Here is a 17,252-nt window from a genome sequence, read left to right as displayed (position 1 = left end):
TAGATGGGTGAAAACAGCTCCCAGCCCTTAGCTGGTGGAAATCAGTGGCTGGTTCTGAATCGCTTCAGTCTCCTGCAAAGCGATGGGAAGAGGTGCGGTGGGACGGGGGCTGCGGCACGCGAGGGCGTGCAGGACTGCTTTGGTGATGAGTATGAACAGGCTCCACGTGAGCTTTCATGCTGGTAACAGGCGTAATAGTCCTTCTCCTTGTATTGTATCTTCAAAGCTCTGCGCTAGCGTTAGCTAATTAATTAAGGAGAATAGCTAATGATTCAGGGTCTCCCTGAAATTAAAATAAAACCACTATTCCTGGATTTGCAAACATCCTTTGTATCTTATCTACACGCCCACCTTCATCTGGTCCATTTTCAAATGTTCTTTTCAAATTAAAACTGTGAATTCCACTACATAGACTGAGGCTGCAGCCCAGTTTTTACATGCCCTGGAGGCTTTGGTAACTTACGTTTTTGTTAACTTTTTTTTTTTTTGTAAGAATCATATTTTATTATTCATGTTCATTGCTTGAAAAAAAATTCAGGCTTGTTTAACACTGGAGGCATAATTATCTGCAAGAGATTGTTTCCTGGTTGTTCTGTTGATGGTTTATTTTTTAATTTGCATTTTATATCTAGGGTACTTTTTTTTTTTTTTTTGCATTTCTCTAATTCATATTTTAAAAGCAGCAGCTATTCTCCAGGCACTTGCATCAGAAAGGAACAAGCCAGGAGTTAAATTTTCATGTGCAACATGTAGTGACTTAGGAGCTAAAAACCAAACGTCTGCCTGTTCCCCAGGCGCCCCGTGCAACCGTGGGCTTGGGCCTTTGCAGGGACTCCTAATGAGGCACGGACCTTTTTTTTTTGTTGTTATTTTTGGACGAAACTTAGTTTCTGAGGTCATTTTGGGTCTGTCTTTGGTTTTGTTTTTATTAAAGGAAGGTTGGGGGAAAAAAAAAAAGCCGGGAGCTGCAACCATCAGTGAGAGCTCGCTGGGGGTTATTCCAGGCCAGAGCTGCCCCTCTTGGTGTCCTGAACCGCTCTTTCTCTTTGCTTTTCCCCCCAAGGGCTCAATCGGCTTCCCAGGATTTCCAGGAGCCAACGGAGAGAAGGGCACACGGGTAAGAGCCGCTTTCTTTAGCTGCTTTGCTGGTTTTTATTTTTTTTTTCTCTCCAAAGCAAGGTCCTGGGGCAGGACGTGGGGAATGCTCCGTTGCAGGCAGCTGCTGGGCGGATGCTCTGGTTGCTTTTGTACAAAGAGGTTGCTCCAAGAAGGGTCATCCTCCCCCTCGCATCCCAGGACGAGGTCCTGGGCACAGGGAGCGCAGGACCAGCCCAAGCCTGGAGCAGGCATGGGGCTCCCGACGCCGTTTGTTGGGAGAGGAGGGTGCCAGTAATAGCACAGCCAGCACTGCAGACAGCAGCTTTCCAATTAAACACTGGAAATTTTTCCCTCAAGATATTTTAAGAGATTTCTCTGAACCTGAATCCTTCCCGCGCTGTCGGACTTTGCTCAGGGCAGGAAGAGCTTTTTAATTAACAGTAATTATTAGAGATGGATGAATCTGTTCAGAAGCAGCAAGAACCATCTTTAGCCCAACTTGAGATTCAAAATGTGAGGATGAAAACACTCTTACAAGTTCCTCTTTTTAAGAAGCAGAGCTATTCTAAATTCATAAACACCCTTAAAATGTGGGAGCTCCATCCTCCAGACGTGTCTCTGCCTCTCACCCCACCTCCACAGACTTTGCTCCCGAGTAGGGATTGTCGAAGTACCCTGGTGATACTTTTATTTTGTGGAAGACATGCTTGAATTAAGAGATTCAGAGTGTAAACATAAAGCCGTTTTCTGCACCAGCTCTGGTCACAGGGACAAAAAGGAGGAGTGAGGAGACCAAGTGGAATTAGTTTTCTTTTTACTCTCATTTAAATACAAATGACTTCTAACAGGCTTGTTTGATAGGAGCCCAGAAAATATAAATCACTTTGCACTGCATTAATATCATGCCACTGAAATTTGGTTTATATCCACTCCCCCCTCTTTTTTTTTTCTACTGAGTAATTTTCATTTCATTCTGAACTACAAATCCGCCATCCTCTCCCCTTCCTCCGCTCCAGGCTGGAGGAGGGAGGCCGTGAATAATGCTTTGAATTCACTGCAGCTCAATAATTACCACCCGCCTTATCAAATATACAGCAATAAAATCCTTGGGCTGGATTTTTGGGTGATGTAAAACAGGGCATCGGCACCGCAGCGGGGTGAAGACATGCTGCTTTGCATCCCCGAGCATCTGCATCCCTCTTGCTCCATCGGCTAATTTTATTCTGGTGGGATGGAGAGCCAGACAACTGGGATGGGAAACCTTTCAACGAGGTACCAGGAGCTGGTCGTTGGAGACTGGAAAAAAGCCCCAAGGGTTAGTTAGGCTGGTTGAACGTTGACAATATCCAGCCTGAAAGGGATTGAGGAGAGAGCAGGAGTGCTGGGAAGGGGGCCAGCATCAGGACCAAGCAATGATGAGACAAGAAAAGACAAAAAAACTCCAGCAGTTTGCTCACTTTTGTTCCAAATGAGCTTTGTGCTTTTAAGAGGAGGTAGTGAGGACACTTGGTTCCACCCCCTGGCATGCCACCCATTTCTTCAGTTTAGGAATTGAAAAGAGTTTTTTGTATTTCAAGTTCAGAAGCTGGTGTTGTCCTGGCTTAGGAGTCAAGAGGTGCCGGGTGGCCGCTGTCCCACTCCTGGGCCGGGTTGGGCTCTGGAGCGTGCTGTGGCGGGGCTGGCACCCCTGTGCTGGCGGCCGCAGAACCGCTGGTGTAAAGGAAGCAGACTGGAATCTGGGGAGAAATTAGAGGGTTTTTGTGTATGGGGAGCAGGGACAGAGTCTGGCACCCCAGCCCCTGAGGGGGAGCATGGTCTGGCATGCCTCTGTCAAACAGAAATAAGTTGATTTATTTTATGGTTTGTTTTTTTTCTCTCTCTCCAATGTGTGATTGGACCATTTAAGCCATTCCATACGCAGTCCAGCAGCGTGCACTACTTTTATCGGTGTGTTTGCATGTTAGAGAGTTGGGTAGAGAGAGAGAAACTTCTGTGGACAAATCGCTCTTTTAGTAAAAGGAGCTTAGCTTGAAAATCTTTTAAGAATAGAAGAAATACTAATTTTCAGTAATTTTTTTTTTTATCCTCTTTCTATTTTTGCTTCTAAGCATCCAATTTAAATTGGTGAAAAGCAATTATATACAGGACAATAGACTGAGCTGGGATCACACCACACAAACCAAATGGACACCATCAACTTAATCTAAGCCTAGTTGAGTGAGACGTCTCCTCTGTTTCTCTTGAGACCAGTAAATTTGCTATTTTGTGAGCATGTCCACATACAGTCAAGAAAGAGAGTTTCTGAGATTTGCTTCTCCAGTGCATTGTGGGGTAACCCAATTTGCAGCTGGAACGACCAAAAATCATTTGTTTGTCCTCTCTTTTTACAAGGTATTACTATTATGCTATTCAGCAATGTTGTTTATGTGTCCAAAATAGTATGAATCACGCGGTTCTCTTACAAATAGTCATCATCTAGGATTTCAAATATGCTTTCCAGCTCATTATTTCAGCAGCACAAGTACTCTTCCCAAGTCCTTAAATAATTCAAAAAAGGTGAAAACTCATGGCACATGAGCAGCACCAGCAGATCCTACCAGCACGCGCAGCTGAATTTTGGTGCTGCTGGAGCTTGCAGCACTAAAGCTCCCGAAACCTGAAACCGCAGCTTCTGCCCCTTCAGCTGCACAAAAGGGCTGGAAAAGTTAAAAATGGGGCGGGGGGAGGATATTTTAGGGTTTTTGGAGAAGTGTGACCTGTTAAATAGCAGGGTGGTTTGGGCGAGCGGCTGCTGGTCACGATGCCCGTTCTCACCCTGCGGCCGGAGGCGAGCTGGGGTGAGCTTGCTTGGGTATTTTCAAAACCTGATTGTAAAATCAATAGTTAGACGTGAATAAGTGGCCTTATTTTCAGAGTTAATAGGCCTCTGCCATTAGCACAGGGTAATAGATCTCACTCGGTCTGACAGAGCCCAGGGGGTGCCTGGAGGTACCAAAATCCAGACCATTTATCTGAGTCCCTGGAAAATAATCTGAATTTAGATGCCTTTCCCTCAGCACGCCTGTTTGAAAAATATAGGTCTGTGTACATTTACAGTGCTATATAAATTCTCCACAACAGTACACGGTGCTGTATGCATGATTAATGATAGCAATAAGCAGGGGAAAAATTTGCTTAAAAATAGAATGGAAGGAGAGGAGCGTATTAGGGGTACCTGCAGGGAGGCGGCGTGCGCTCCTCTCCACCTGCTCTGACTTTAGCCTCCCCTAGCTGAAGGAAAACCAGCTGGAGTACTTTAAAATTATTTTTTGTAATTAATTAAGAAAAGTTATGCCAGCAGGGTTTATTAAATGGAGCCACCGAATGAGAAGGATTCAGCAGGGCTAATTTTAGTAGCTTGAAGAAAGTTGATTGTAAAGTTTTTCCAGCTCCTGTTTTATGTTTGCCTGGGTAATGAGTGCCAAAGACGAGAAGGCAAGACTGTGAAATGATGGATTTGGGGCAGAAAATGGCAAGTGATATTTTAAGCGTTCTGTGTTCCTTACATAGAAAGCCAGTCTTTATTTTCCCTCCTTTAACAGGTGATTGGTAACAACACTGGACTGCAGGTCCAAAGAAAGGAAGTTAAACCTATGGGTGTTTTTCTGATAATTTGACACTAGCCAAAATAGTGTTTTCAGGGAGAAAGCTCTAGGCCATTAGTTTTCTTTAGGCGCAGGGTAATGGAGCTTAACGTAATGCCAGGTTTAGGACCCAGCCGCCTCTGTCTTTCTTCTGTCAGAATTAATCACAGTCTCCCATTAGAGGAAGCTGAGTGCATCTGTCAGATCTCATAAGCCTGCTGCTTTGTCGCTGCTGCAAAACAACGTCTTAAATTACTTGTTTAGCACAAAGTTCACAGAGATGAGGAAAGATTTGTAAATATGTGGGGCAGCTTAATTGGCTTGTGCGGTGTAAAATAACTGCTCAGAGCAGGAGCCATGCTCTGCTGCTGTCGTCCTTTAAATATTTAACAGCGCAGGTCTTGCGACACGCGTGTGCATCGGTGCAAGCTGGCCTGCCCTGCTCCCGGCCAGGGTGAGGACCAGCCCTTCCCCACCACTGGAGCTGGGTGAAGGGATGAGCGGAGAGCAGCGGGAGGAGGGACCGTAGGCTTTGGGGTGGCAGCGTTGGAGAGCTTTCTGCTGGCTCTGCTGTGGTGGAAGGGTGTGTGGTCTGAGCGAGTGGCCGCATCTTTGAAAGTTTGTGTGGTGTTTTAGAGGATTCAGGATGTGTTTTCTTAAGAGACTCCTTCCCTCAGATGGTAGATGTCATCTGGGCGTCGGGATTGCCATCCAGACCTGCCCAAGCATTATAAATGAAAATAAATACAAGAATCGGGAGGTGGAAGTAAACCTGCTGTTGTCATTTTCATTGCACATGAGAACTGGAGAGGTTTTGGGGGGAATTTGTGTGCTATAGGCTCCCTTGAGGGTCCATCTGCTGTGAGCTCAGCCTCCGATGCCACTAACTCTTCTTTGTTTCTTTTCCATTGCAGGGGACACCTGGCAAACCAGGTCCAAGGGGGCAGCGCGGTCCAACGGTAATGATCCATTTCTCCGTTCTCGTGCATTTTGAAAGCTTGCTAAGACCCGGAGAAAGCATGATCTGTGTCCTCACTGGGTGGGATCTGGCCGTCAGCAGTTAACACTAAGCAGAGGGGACACAGTGACTTGGGGCAGGGGCTCACCAGTGAACGTGGTTTTAGGTCGTAACAGGATCAGGCCTCCAGAGGCAGTGACAGAGGCTCCTGCCGTCCCCTGGCTGCTGATGGGACAGCTCGATGACCCGGCGCTGCTCAGGCGCTTTGCCTGATCGCAATGAAGTGCTGTGAGTAGCAATAAGGGCTAAAATGTCCTCTTTTGTGTCTTTTTAAGGGTCCACGTGGGGAAAGAGGCCCTAGGGGAAGCACTGGGAAACCTGGCCCGAAGGTAAGGTTTTGGAGATCCTGTTGGAATTGTCCTAAAAAGCATTGGTATAAGAGACCATCTGGTTGATTGTCCTCCATTTCCCTTTTCTCTTGATCTTCATTGCCCAGCCAAACGGCTCATAACTCACCCATAAAGTATGTGTACAGATCCTAAACACACGTTGGCTTGCGTTTCAGCAGGACATCGAGCACATGTACACATGAGGAGCCATTGCAACCAGAAGGGGAGGGAGGACCCCCACATCAGGGACCAGCACAACCCTACGATCTGCTGACGCTTGCCCTAAGCTCTATTTTTTTTCTGGTGTTCAAGTGGCATTTGAAGCACCTTAGAGGCCTTAGGCTGTGCCGTGGATGACGGGGCACATGTTGCTGCTGGTCTCTAGAACCTGGCACCTTGCTGAGGCACTTCGCATGCGCACTGTGTGCCCACAATTGGTCCCTGGGCCAAACAGTTATTTTTCTGCCAGCCAATCTTGGAGGCACGCTACACTCCAGAACCCGCTGCAGAGACCGATTAAGTGCCCATCAATCGCCTGGCATGATGGAAGCAAAGCTTTTGTAGTGAGGCGTTGTCACCGCCGCGCTGCCGGCTTTAAAAATAAATGTCTCGGCTTTGTGTCGGCATGAATTTTTGATAAATACCTCATCTTTGCGGCGGCATTTATCTCTCAGAGGGAGGCCGTTATCTGGTGGAAATATCCTGAGCTCGCTGATGTTATCTTTCCTGTATTTTTATTAAGCAGTGTGAGGGGAACAAACAGCTGCTCATTTGTCACTGGATGCTGCTCCTGATACAGAATTATTGATAGAGAGGGGCCGGGGGAGCCGGTGGGGTGGGGTGTCACCATGGGCTTGGTGCCATTGGAAGTCTTTGTGCAAAGCAGCTGCGATGATGATGTATGTGTTTTTCATGGTGTGTTGTTTTGTTTCTCCGTAAAAGGGCAACTCTGGTGGTGACGGCCCCCCTGGTCCTCCTGGCGAAAGGGTAAGGGGGTTTGGTGGGGCGAAAGCAGGACTCAGTCCAGGCCCGTTAGTTTAACACGGCAGACGAGGCGGGTTTGCAGGGCTGAGGTGCTGCTGAGGGATTTTTGCAGTGAGCATCCTACCAAGTACCCCATGAAACAGAGAGGGGGGTGGGCAGCTCGCTGGAGCCAGGATGCAGCTTAGCATACATCCATCAGCAGAAAGGAGACAATCTGTTTAGAAATCTGAGGTGAAATGTGCTTGTGTGGAGAGAGGGGGTCCCGTGAGTCACGTACAGCCCTTAAGTCCTTTCTGAGCTCTCCAGGGAAGGCTCAGATGGGACCTTGGGTGTCCTGTGTGAGCATCGCTCCATGGGAAAAGGGAGAAGTCACCCGTGGGTTTTGTGCAGGCAGCCAGAGCCCCTGTTTTCTGGAGGATATGGGCCTCTAGGACCTCATGCTGCTTTCTCCAGATTATAGCACACTGGGTGGAAAATACTGAAACAATGGGACTTCATTATTTTAGCCTCAATATCTGCCTTTTTTCCTGTTTTTTGTTTTTTTTTTTTTTTGCTTGTAAATTTTCTACAAAATTACCTCCGGGAGGAAATATGTGAAATTGGTCCCTGCTTTGCATCTGCTGGTTGCGACTGTAAGGGAAAGGGCTGAGCTGCCGCTCTGGGGAAGCAGCGATCTGCAGCAGCGCCCCCGAAGCCATCAGCTCTCTTTTTCGTTCCCACACGAGCTGGTAGCTCCCAGGTGCTCTCACTTGAGCTGGGATGGGCAGAAACCTATTTTTCATAGCACTGGGAGGGAAAGGCACTAAGCGGTTGATAGCCCTCATCACGTTTGAAGTGCCCTTTGCCGCTGGACACGCCACACGGTTAAATGTGCCTGGTGGTCCTTCTCTCTCCGTGCATTTTTTTCAAGGGAGGGCTCGGTGCAGCTGCGTCTCGTGCTTTGGGGCATTTCTTTGGGGTAGAAGTAGCTGGCTTTCCGTACCTTTGCGCTCATCTGCTGTTCACGCAGAGCTAGCATTTCACAGTAAAGCGTTACAGGTTCCTTAACTGTGTTCTCTGGCTTCTTTTGCATCCCAGGGACCACCAGGGCCTCAAGGACCGACTGGATTTCCTGGACCAAAAGGCCCCCCTGTAAGTAACACTTTCTCTAGAACATACAAAGAAACATAAAGTCTTTCCCATCCAGCTGCGATTGCCTGTGCCAGCTCACTCTTAGCTGCTGTTCTGACAAGCGGTGATGTACCCAATAAAAGGCATTACTGAGACATCATGATAATAGCTCAATGGTTGAAGATTTTAAATAATAGCCAAGTAAATTGCAGCTGATTATAAATGTTCATTTCCTAATGACTCAATATCGCTAGGATCTTCCATGGTTGCTCTGTTCTTTATTTTCCCTCTGTATACTGGGAGGACAGTACAACCAAGTAACATTTCTGTCTCTGCAATTACTGTGCACTGGTGGGGGACCTCAGAACCTTTTTGGTGTGATTTCCTTCCCTGTGGTGAGCAGCTCGCTCCCACTCTGGACCTGTAAGAGAAATCTTTCCTTTGGGAGATGTGTGGGGAAGGGCCACATCTTAAAATGGATGGGAACTAACGCAAGGAGGCAAGCAGGTTTGATTCAGTCCTTATCACAGTTTTACTGCTGAGCGCTTAGTGATGTTCCTTCTCACCGTGGTTTTCTGCTGTAGGGTCCTCCTGGGAAGGATGGATTGCCTGGTCACCCCGGACAGAGAGGAGAAACCGTAAGTAGCTAAAAATCGTGGGCAGATCATTAGTCCTGAGTCTCGTCTTGCCGGTTGGTTTTTCTAAACCCTTCTGTGCAGCTGGGGAGGTGTGGGCACACGTTTGGTTTCCCTGGATGTCTGTGTCTCTCCAGCTGCATGGGGTGGTCTATGGGAAGCAGCCCTCTTCTGAGCAGGACGGGTCGGTCTAATGATGATTTCTGTGAAGGCTGTGCACCAACTCCCCTCTCTCTGACCCTTTAGTAGATTGTGGAGGTCAACATGTGCATCATGCATGGAGAAAATGTGAGCAGAGATGTAGTGATGCCGGTGACCGGTGTCAGAGGCAGCTGGGTTTCTGCCGCAATGGGTGCTGCAAGAGGCAGCTCCTCGCGAGGCGGGAGGGTGTTGGCTGGGGCTGGGTCAGCACTGGCACAAGCCAGCGCTTGGTGTGGCTTTTGCTTTCACGAAGTGGAGAAGCAGCTGGGGGGTGATTCCTGAGCAGCCCCTGCAGCCAGGCTCTGTACCCCAAGGGTTCACTGAGGTGCCCGTGCCTTTGCCCTGCTGAGGGGGAAGGCTGTGCCTCTGCTCTTTCGGCCGTTACGGGTAAAGTCTGTGCTTCCTTTCCCACTCCATCCTTTGTAGATGTACAGGGTTTGTGTCTTTGTTCCAGAGGCATAACTCTAGGGCTGTGGTAGCAGATTTTTCGTGCAAGATGGGCTCCATCGTTTGCAAGTTCAGCTTTTTGCACCCAGCTGCGTTAAGTCAGGGGCAGTTTTATTTTGTCTGGAAGCTGCAATGGGGAGAAATAAATGCTTTTCAATTCCTGATGCACCTTTTGGCCAACGCCAAGAACTGTTGCACAGCAGAGTTACAGCCCGGTTTTGGCCATGCTTGTTTTGAGAGGAAGGCAATTCCTGGCCAAGATGAAGGGTGCAATGGTTTTGCTCTAGTTTTTCTATCCGCACCTATTACTGCAGCACGCTCGTGTCTCAGCCGCTGCCTTAGCGCCCGAGTAAGAAGAGCATCTCTGCTGCCGCTGCCTTTTAGCCACAGCTACGCACAAGGGCCTCGCCAAGGTTTGCTTGAGCCCCCTCCAGCAATAATCCCTCGCTGCAACCCGGGGAGCAGCTCCTGGCTGGTTAGGTACCTCACTGTATCGTACGCGTACTGCTTTATCCGTTTTCCAAGGTTTTGTTGCACAGATGTAATCATTGTTTCTCACCAAAGGAGAACGATGAGGCATGCGGAAGGTATGATACCCTGGCTGTCGTGCGTCCCTGGTACTCTGTGTTCTGCACCTTTTTTGCTTGAAGGATACGCTAAGCAAAAATGCCCCTTCTGCGTGTATTCCTCTGCATGCAGTCGTTAGTGTATTTCTGTTTGGCATTTCTGGGGATGTTTATTTTTTTTTCCTCAGCTGTTTACAATCCAGCTCATTTGCTGTGGTTGGTATGTCCCTTTCCCCAACAGTGCATGCTGCATGTTAGCAGGTAGACTCTTTGTTCTGTGTTTATTCTACAGGAAAAAAAAAAAACAAAACAACAACTTCCTCTACTCAGCTTTGCATTTTTCTCCACTGTCTTTCCTAGCAAATGAGCATTAAAAAGGCTTTACACATTATCCATTTTTTCCCCTCAACTTTTCACACAACGATTTAATTAACTTTCCGGCATTTGTTAAGCCAGGCAATGCAAATACTGCTCAGCACAACACCAGGTTTTTATTTACACTCTGTAAGACTGACTTTAAGGCAATGCTTGCGGTATTTTTGAACACAGTCCTCAGGTCAGGATTAACTTAAAGAGAGTAATTTTCACTGGCCAGAGCCTGACTGTGACATTCAGTCTTCCTTCCTCCTGTAACATCCAGGACACCTCCATCCAAATTAGTAGTAGTAAAAACTTTACATACATCTGCTGTTATTAACTTGGAATAAAGCATCAAACTCTAAGTCTGCATGAATATGAATGGAAAATTGGCTTTCAATTGCTTGTGGTCTGAAAGTATTCCCTGGTACTTTCTTCACTCATAGCAGCAGTGGCTTGTCTAGCACAGGCAAATAATTCCAGCAAACCAAAAATTGGTTAATCTGTGCCATCAGCAAACTTAAAAAGATCATTTTAACTTCCATCCTCTTGAGGTGCATGCAGACATATACAGAAGCAAGTAGCAGAAGTCCCTTTTTGTATCTCCCTTCCCTTACACAGTGCCAAAAAGCTAGGGAAAAAACCCCATAAAAACGAGTTAAATATTATTTCCGTATCAGTAGCCTTGTCAGAGCACTCTGTACCGTCATGCAAGAAAACCTAGACTTGAAATCTGAGTGTCAAATAGTTCTCTTTATTTTACTGTTCATTTAGCAGCAAATAGGCATGCTGAAGGATGCTGAAATATTTGGCCATATTAGATTTACAAAGATTGAGTCTAAAAAAAACCAAGAAAAAGTCTAAAAACTCTGTGCCCAAGGCTCGGACAGGATAAAGGAAACCCCTTTCTTCAGATTAATAAGAAACATCCTGCACAGAACTGGCTGAAATATTTTTCTGCGATAAGAGTTTAAATTGTACATTCATTTCCCAAAGATGCTTTGCCATTTTCCCATCAATGACAGACAGCTATAGAATAGCATCGAGTAGTTTTTTTAGCGTGACACATTACTGCTGGCTTGGGATTTATCTGATCTCTTTTGTGGCAATGAGGAAATAGCCTGTGTGCCCTAAATGACATTTCTCAAGCTTGTCAGCATGCTATAGTACGATTGATAATTAATGTGCTTTTTAAAGAGTGGCTTAGAGAGCTAAACGATCACGGTGGTGACGGTTCGCTATTGTCACTCCAAAATATCATTGTAAATAGCCGTCATGCGGACTTCGCTACTCAGCGGCATTTGGAGAGAAACACGTTTGTGATTTCTTTCCACAGATGCTGATGAAAGAAATGAAGCTTCAGTCAGCCCCCAGGCTGGTGGGCTGTGGGCTTCAGTGGGACTGGAGATCGGCACCACCGCTGCCGAAAGTGGAAGCCGGTCACCCAGGCTCCGAACCGCTGGGAGCTAAGCCTGACACAGAGCTAAGCCTAAACCAGTACCAGAATGGGGAGTAGGAGAGGGGAAATGGTTATTAAGGATTACTCAGCATGAAGAAACTCATACATTGACTTTTTGATAGCCATTTCTTCCATAGGTTTTATGAGCATAGCAAATCCTTTTATACATAGATATGGCCAATCCTTCAGCCAAACCACAGTAGCTCTACCAAAACAGCAGAGCTGAGCTTTGAGAATCCCTTTCTGTTCCTCTGTTTCATCCCTGCGTAAATGTACAAATGCACATTTTCCACCTTCTGTTTGGTTTCTTGTTTCCTTTGTCTTTGGGTGTCCTCCCGTTCCTGGTCAGTAGTTTCACCAGAGGAGGAGCAGTCGGGTGGCAGCCTGTGACCCTCGCTGGAGCACTCCTTGGCAGAAGCATCATCTCTTTCTCTTTTCCTTGTCTCCTACAGGGTTTCCAAGGCAAGACTGGCCCTCCAGGACCCCCCGGTGTCGTAGGCCCTCAGGTAAGAAACAAATGCCCGTGCTTTCACCAGCCCTCAGGAGCTCATGTTCATGTAGGGTGAGAGAGAGACCAGCTACGCAAAACCTGAGTAAAGACTTTAAGCAACCAGAGAGTTAAACGTGATCTCAGAGGGCGTTCAGGGCAGCATAAGAGTGCTCTTCCATGTTGCTATGAAGAAATGCATCCCTCTTTAATGGAAAGTGCTGCTAGATTCTGTCAGAGTGGGCCTGTTTTTCTTTTAGTTGCAGTGAACTTTGTGCAATCTGGAAATAGTAACTGCGTAACCAGAATTTGTATCCCTCAAGTACAAGGCTCGTGCATCAGTTTTGTAGGCAGAGTCCTAGACTCAGTGGGGACTGGCTTTAGGTTGAGTCTTCTTTCCTGAACTGCTGAAGAAATTGCTCTTTAATTACAAAATAATTGATTTGTCCTCTTAAATTATAAAATCCCTGACTTGTTAATTCCCTGATTAGGAGCAATTCCCTGACTGTGTCCGTCTTCTCAAGTGCAAATTAAGTTCTATGGCAATTTTATTTGGCTCTGCTGCTGGTAGTTAGTGTGATGTGTGGTTGCTGAGCGATCGCAGTGTTATCATTCTGCTTACACTAAGTGGCACCCTGCAGCGTGACGTGAATTACAGCCACTGTCTCAGCGGACACCGGCGTGCAGGGACGTTACAGTCTTGTGTGTGTGGCTTTTGTCCTACTCTGAAATGGGCCACTTGGGAACCTTCTGCGCCGGGCCTTATGTTACACTCATCACCATTAGTGCCCACGTACAGCAGAGAGGCAGTCAGTAATTGTCGTGTAGTACAAGCCTAATCCATTATTTATGCCCCATATAAGGACGAATCAGCATGATTGTAGAGTACTCAGGAAGTTTTCAATTAAAAAAAAAAAAACCCTAAGCATAATAATTGTAGCAATAATATCTGGTTTATGTGAACGCTTTCATTCCAGAGGTTCCCAGTGCCTCTAGTCTGTCAAGTGCAATGTTGCCCACTTCCAAAATAAGATCCCTTTAGACGCCAAAGGAGGCATCTCCGCAGGGATTCCTGGTGGCACTACAGGGGACAGCAAAGGGAAGGAGCATCTGCCATCCCATTGCAACCTAAGGAAATAAACTGATAGCCTGCACCTCTTCCTTCATGGTTTGCTCTGCCAATACCCGACACCTTTTCCCCAATCTCTGTTTCTTCAGGGTCCGACTGGTGAGACTGGGCCAATGGGTGAGCGGGGACATCCAGGCCCTCCAGGTCCCCCAGGTGAACAAGGTCTTCCTGGCCTCACTGGAAAAGAAGGGACCAAGGTAGGGACGAGAAGCCTACTGAATTCACTGTCCGTGCGAGCCTGGACGCCTACCTCTCTCCCAGAGATGGAGGGGGATGATTCAGAAAAAAAAAAAAAAAAAAAAAAAAGATGTTTTGCAGTGTTTCATCACAACTTGAGCCCAGAGGGAGAAGCTGGGTCTCTACCGAGTCTGCAAATCCTCAGCTGTTTTTCACTGACCTTGCAGGGCGACCCTGGTCCCGCTGGCCTCCCAGGGAAGGACGGTCCCCCCGGCTTGCGAGGCTTCCCCGGAGAGAGAGGTCTCCCTGGTCCCATTGTGAGTAGAGGCTGCCCAGTCCTTCCAGCGGGAAGGATCCCCAGGCGGTGCAGCACCCCGATCCCAAAATGACTTTGTTTTCCTCCTTCCAGGGCACTCCAGGGCTGAAAGGCAACGAAGGTCCCCCAGGCCCCCCGGGTCCAGCAGTGAGTATCCTTGCCCTCCCAGGCACCACTTAATGCATTTACAAGCTTGGCAAGCCAAACCAGAGGGCTGGTCGCAGCGCAGGGCTTTATCCGTTATTTCCTTTGCACTAACGAACGACTTGCTTGAATATTGCTTTAGTTTACGAGACACACATGTAGTAGCTCAGTTGTTTTGCGGTGTCGCTATGGACATACGTGACAAGCTGAGGGAACAGATGATTCAGGACATTGAGAACTTTGCCCTAAGTTACCAGCTTTCCCTCTGAAAGTTGTCCCCACTTGAGATTCGTGTTCAGTGCAGCCCTCCTGGAAGAAAATATTCATCATCCAGCCCCGCCTGCCACGTTGGCCATGAAGTGGCTTGTGCTCTTGTTCCAAGCTGATTGTGTGCCCCCACAAACTGAGCTCCCTGCACCATCCAGAGCAGAACCCAGCTCTTCCAGGGATTTTAATATAAAAATGATCTGCAGGACCCCTCAGGCTGATGGTACCAGGTCATCACATGGCAGTCACCCCATCAAATGTGCTCACTTACGGTGTGTTTGCAGCATCCTACTGCTGGATTTATATCTATCTTGTATATAAAGTTTGGTACTGTAGTTAATGCTTCCTTCTTCTCCTGACAGGGCTCTCCCGGCGAGCGTGGTCCCGCAGGATCAGCCGGCCCCATAGGCTTGCCAGGGCGACCTGGCCCCCAGGGACCTCCGGGACCTGCAGGTGAAAAGGGAGCCCCAGTAAGTACCAATATAAAGATTAACAGCTGTGGGTCACATAGATGTGTGTACAGTAGGAAGCTGAGAATGGAGACAGCCCCTGGTATAAAAGATTAAAAAAAAAAGAAAAAAAGAAGGAATCAGTTAGGAAGGAATTTTCTCATCTTGGGTGCATCAAACCACTGAATGTTAGCAGCTCAACTGCCCCGTCTGTGACACCTGTGCTATCAAAAATGGATGTGATCCCAGGGACCAAAATGTCTTCAGGCAACAGGAAGGGCTGAGGGCTGAACAGGTAAAATGACAGCCTGTGTGACCTCCTGGTGACAAACAGCCAAAGGACAGGCCTCTGAGCAAAGTGAGCCAGCCCCATCTCTGCGTACGAGGATGCAACGGCAGCAGCAGTTTCCACTGAGCCCAAATAAATCCTTACTCTCACTCCACCTCAGCCGAGGGGCAGCGCGGGAAGGTGCTGCAGAGATTTTGGCTCCGCTTTCCGGGATGCTGCGTGCTGGCACAGCATCAGTGTTCCCAGGCGTCCCGTTGACACCCGTGGAAAGAGCTGCTGTCAGCAGGAGCCCGTGCAGAGCGCGGCTGAGCCCTGCCATATGGTCCCTCTCCAGAGCCTTCAGCAGCCAGCCCGCGCAAACTCTCACGTCTTTCACTCCCCAGGCACGCGCGTGAAATGTCACGTGCGGGCAGGAGAGCGTGGGCTGGGATGACTATTTCTGTCCCTGAAGAGCACAGCACCGTGACGGTCCCGAGGAGGAAGGCTGTGCCTCTAGTTCACACCCAGATAGTTTTGTAGGAACTTTTGAGTTGTCTGCCTCAAACTTAAGCTCAGCTTCAGCCCCAGCAAAACGAGCAAATGCTGGCAGCGGTGGTTTCAGACTAGATGAGCATGCTTACGGTGATTGATTGTTGATATCAAAAGTGTTTATCAGCCGCTGTATTCCATGTTTGCTGGCTTATTGGAAACTCCAGCAGCTAGTCCAGGGATAAGAATTTCCTGGTGAATCAGCTTTATGAACATCTGTCCTGCCAAGTACCTCTATCAGTGAATAGATGAATAGGCAATTTATGTGGCATCTAATTGTTCAGAAGAGAGCACCCAGGATTCAGATGCAATTAAGTTATGTACGAAGGACCTGGAAAATATTCACTGTTCAGTTCCTATAAACAAACAAATTTGATCGAAGGCTCCAGGTCTGAAGAATATGAGTAGATGTTTAAGCAGGAGGCTGGCAGAGATTGCTTTATTCACTTCTGGTGGTTCCCTTTGTCCAGAAGCTTTGGAGGGAGCCTGAGGCCTCCTGAGAAACCCCCGTTAGTTGGGAATCAGCCAGGGAGGGAGCAGGCGGTGAGGGCTGGGGCAGCCAGGACCAGAATCAGTACAAACTGGCTTGTGGGAATAAAAATTAGTTGAGGTCTTGTTCGTCATCCAGAGAGAGATGGCAGAGGGTTTGGATTAAATCTGATTATATTGCTATAGCAGTGGAATTGCAGCTGTGATCTGGGCATTCACTGTTTGGATTTGTCTGTGCTTTCTTTATCTCTTGAGACAGAAATTTTGTCTTGTTTCAGACAGCGCATGCAGAGACTCTGATGAAATACCAGCTGGAAACGGGTTTTGCTATGCATGCCCATACAGTCCGGGATTGTTAGCAGCTGAATAAAACAGTTAATGGGATGTAATGGGTTGGTTGGAGGGTGGAGGAGAGCTCTGTGTGACCTCTCTGCTTGTTCTGCTTCCAGGGTGAGAAGGGTCCTCAAGGACCGGCTGGCCGGGATGGCATCCAAGGCCCAGTGGGACTGCCAGGTCCGGCAGGTCCCGTCGGCCCCCCCGGAGAGGATGGAGACAAGGTGGGAGCGGCTCCCTGCTGCGCTGGGTCACCCTGGGAAGGAACTGGGCAACGCGTCCCATTGCCACCACGCTGCTTCTACCACGTTGGGTTGGATGTGCGGCTGGGCGTAACACCAAGGATATTTAACGGTGCTTGCGATCCCGCGAGATCGGCAGCGTCCAGTGTGGGGAGCGGCGGGCAAACTGGGCTGTGTGTGCTCTGCCAGCCAAACCGCTTGCTGAAATCCAGTTAGCCTCCCCCGAAGCCTGTAGCAGGTGGTCTGCCTGTGAGTGCCCGGCCTTTCCAAATTAATTACCTTTCCCCACTCTCATTAAGGCCCTCTGGACTGGAGGGTTCTTAGAAAACATTGGCTGGGACACGTCACTCATCGCTGCTAACAAGCTCTGCAGAGCGATGCTTCTTGCATCACATGGCAGCTAAGGAAAGTTTTAGGATGTGAAAGGGTTTGGTTACACCTGGAGTGGCGAAATCACTGGCCTTTTTCAGAACATTCTGTGTTGTTTCTGTGGGAACTGGCATCTTTAGGATGAGGATGCAGACAGACAGGACTATGGATTGAGTGTTGAGATATGGAAGTGGTCACCACGTGAG

General features: G+C 48.0%; 1 protein-coding gene across 3 annotated transcripts in view; it reads left to right on the top strand.

The window, feature by feature from the left end:
* The window catches only part of COL5A1 (collagen type V alpha 1 chain), a 151,133-nt gene that overhangs the window by 112,035 nt on the left and 21,846 nt on the right, over positions 1 to 17,252 (top strand). For all 3 annotated transcript variants that reach the window (XM_086763616.1, XM_086763615.1, XM_086763613.1), the window contains exons 32-43: positions 1,064 to 1,117; positions 5,636 to 5,680; positions 6,015 to 6,068; positions 7,011 to 7,055; positions 8,130 to 8,183; positions 8,747 to 8,800; positions 12,280 to 12,333; positions 13,533 to 13,640; positions 13,848 to 13,937; positions 14,030 to 14,083; positions 14,710 to 14,817; positions 16,552 to 16,659. In XM_086763616.1, coding sequence (XP_086619742.1) covers positions 1,064 to 1,117; positions 5,636 to 5,680; positions 6,015 to 6,068; positions 7,011 to 7,055; positions 8,130 to 8,183; positions 8,747 to 8,800; positions 12,280 to 12,333; positions 13,533 to 13,640; positions 13,848 to 13,937; positions 14,030 to 14,083; positions 14,710 to 14,817; positions 16,552 to 16,659 — 828 coding nt within the window. The remainder of the gene's footprint in view (positions 1 to 1,063; positions 1,118 to 5,635; positions 5,681 to 6,014; positions 6,069 to 7,010; positions 7,056 to 8,129; positions 8,184 to 8,746; positions 8,801 to 12,279; positions 12,334 to 13,532; positions 13,641 to 13,847; positions 13,938 to 14,029; positions 14,084 to 14,709; positions 14,818 to 16,551; positions 16,660 to 17,252) is intronic.

The sequence above is a fragment of the Chlamydotis macqueenii genome, chromosome 20 (genome assembly GCF_036417535.1).
Source record: "Chlamydotis macqueenii isolate bChlMac1 chromosome 20, bChlMac1.mat, whole genome shotgun sequence".
NCBI classification, from domain to species: Eukaryota; Metazoa; Chordata; class Aves; order Otidiformes; family Otididae; genus Chlamydotis; species Chlamydotis macqueenii.
Note: the sequence above shows the minus strand (reverse complement) of the source record. Positions and strands in the feature narration are given on the sequence as shown.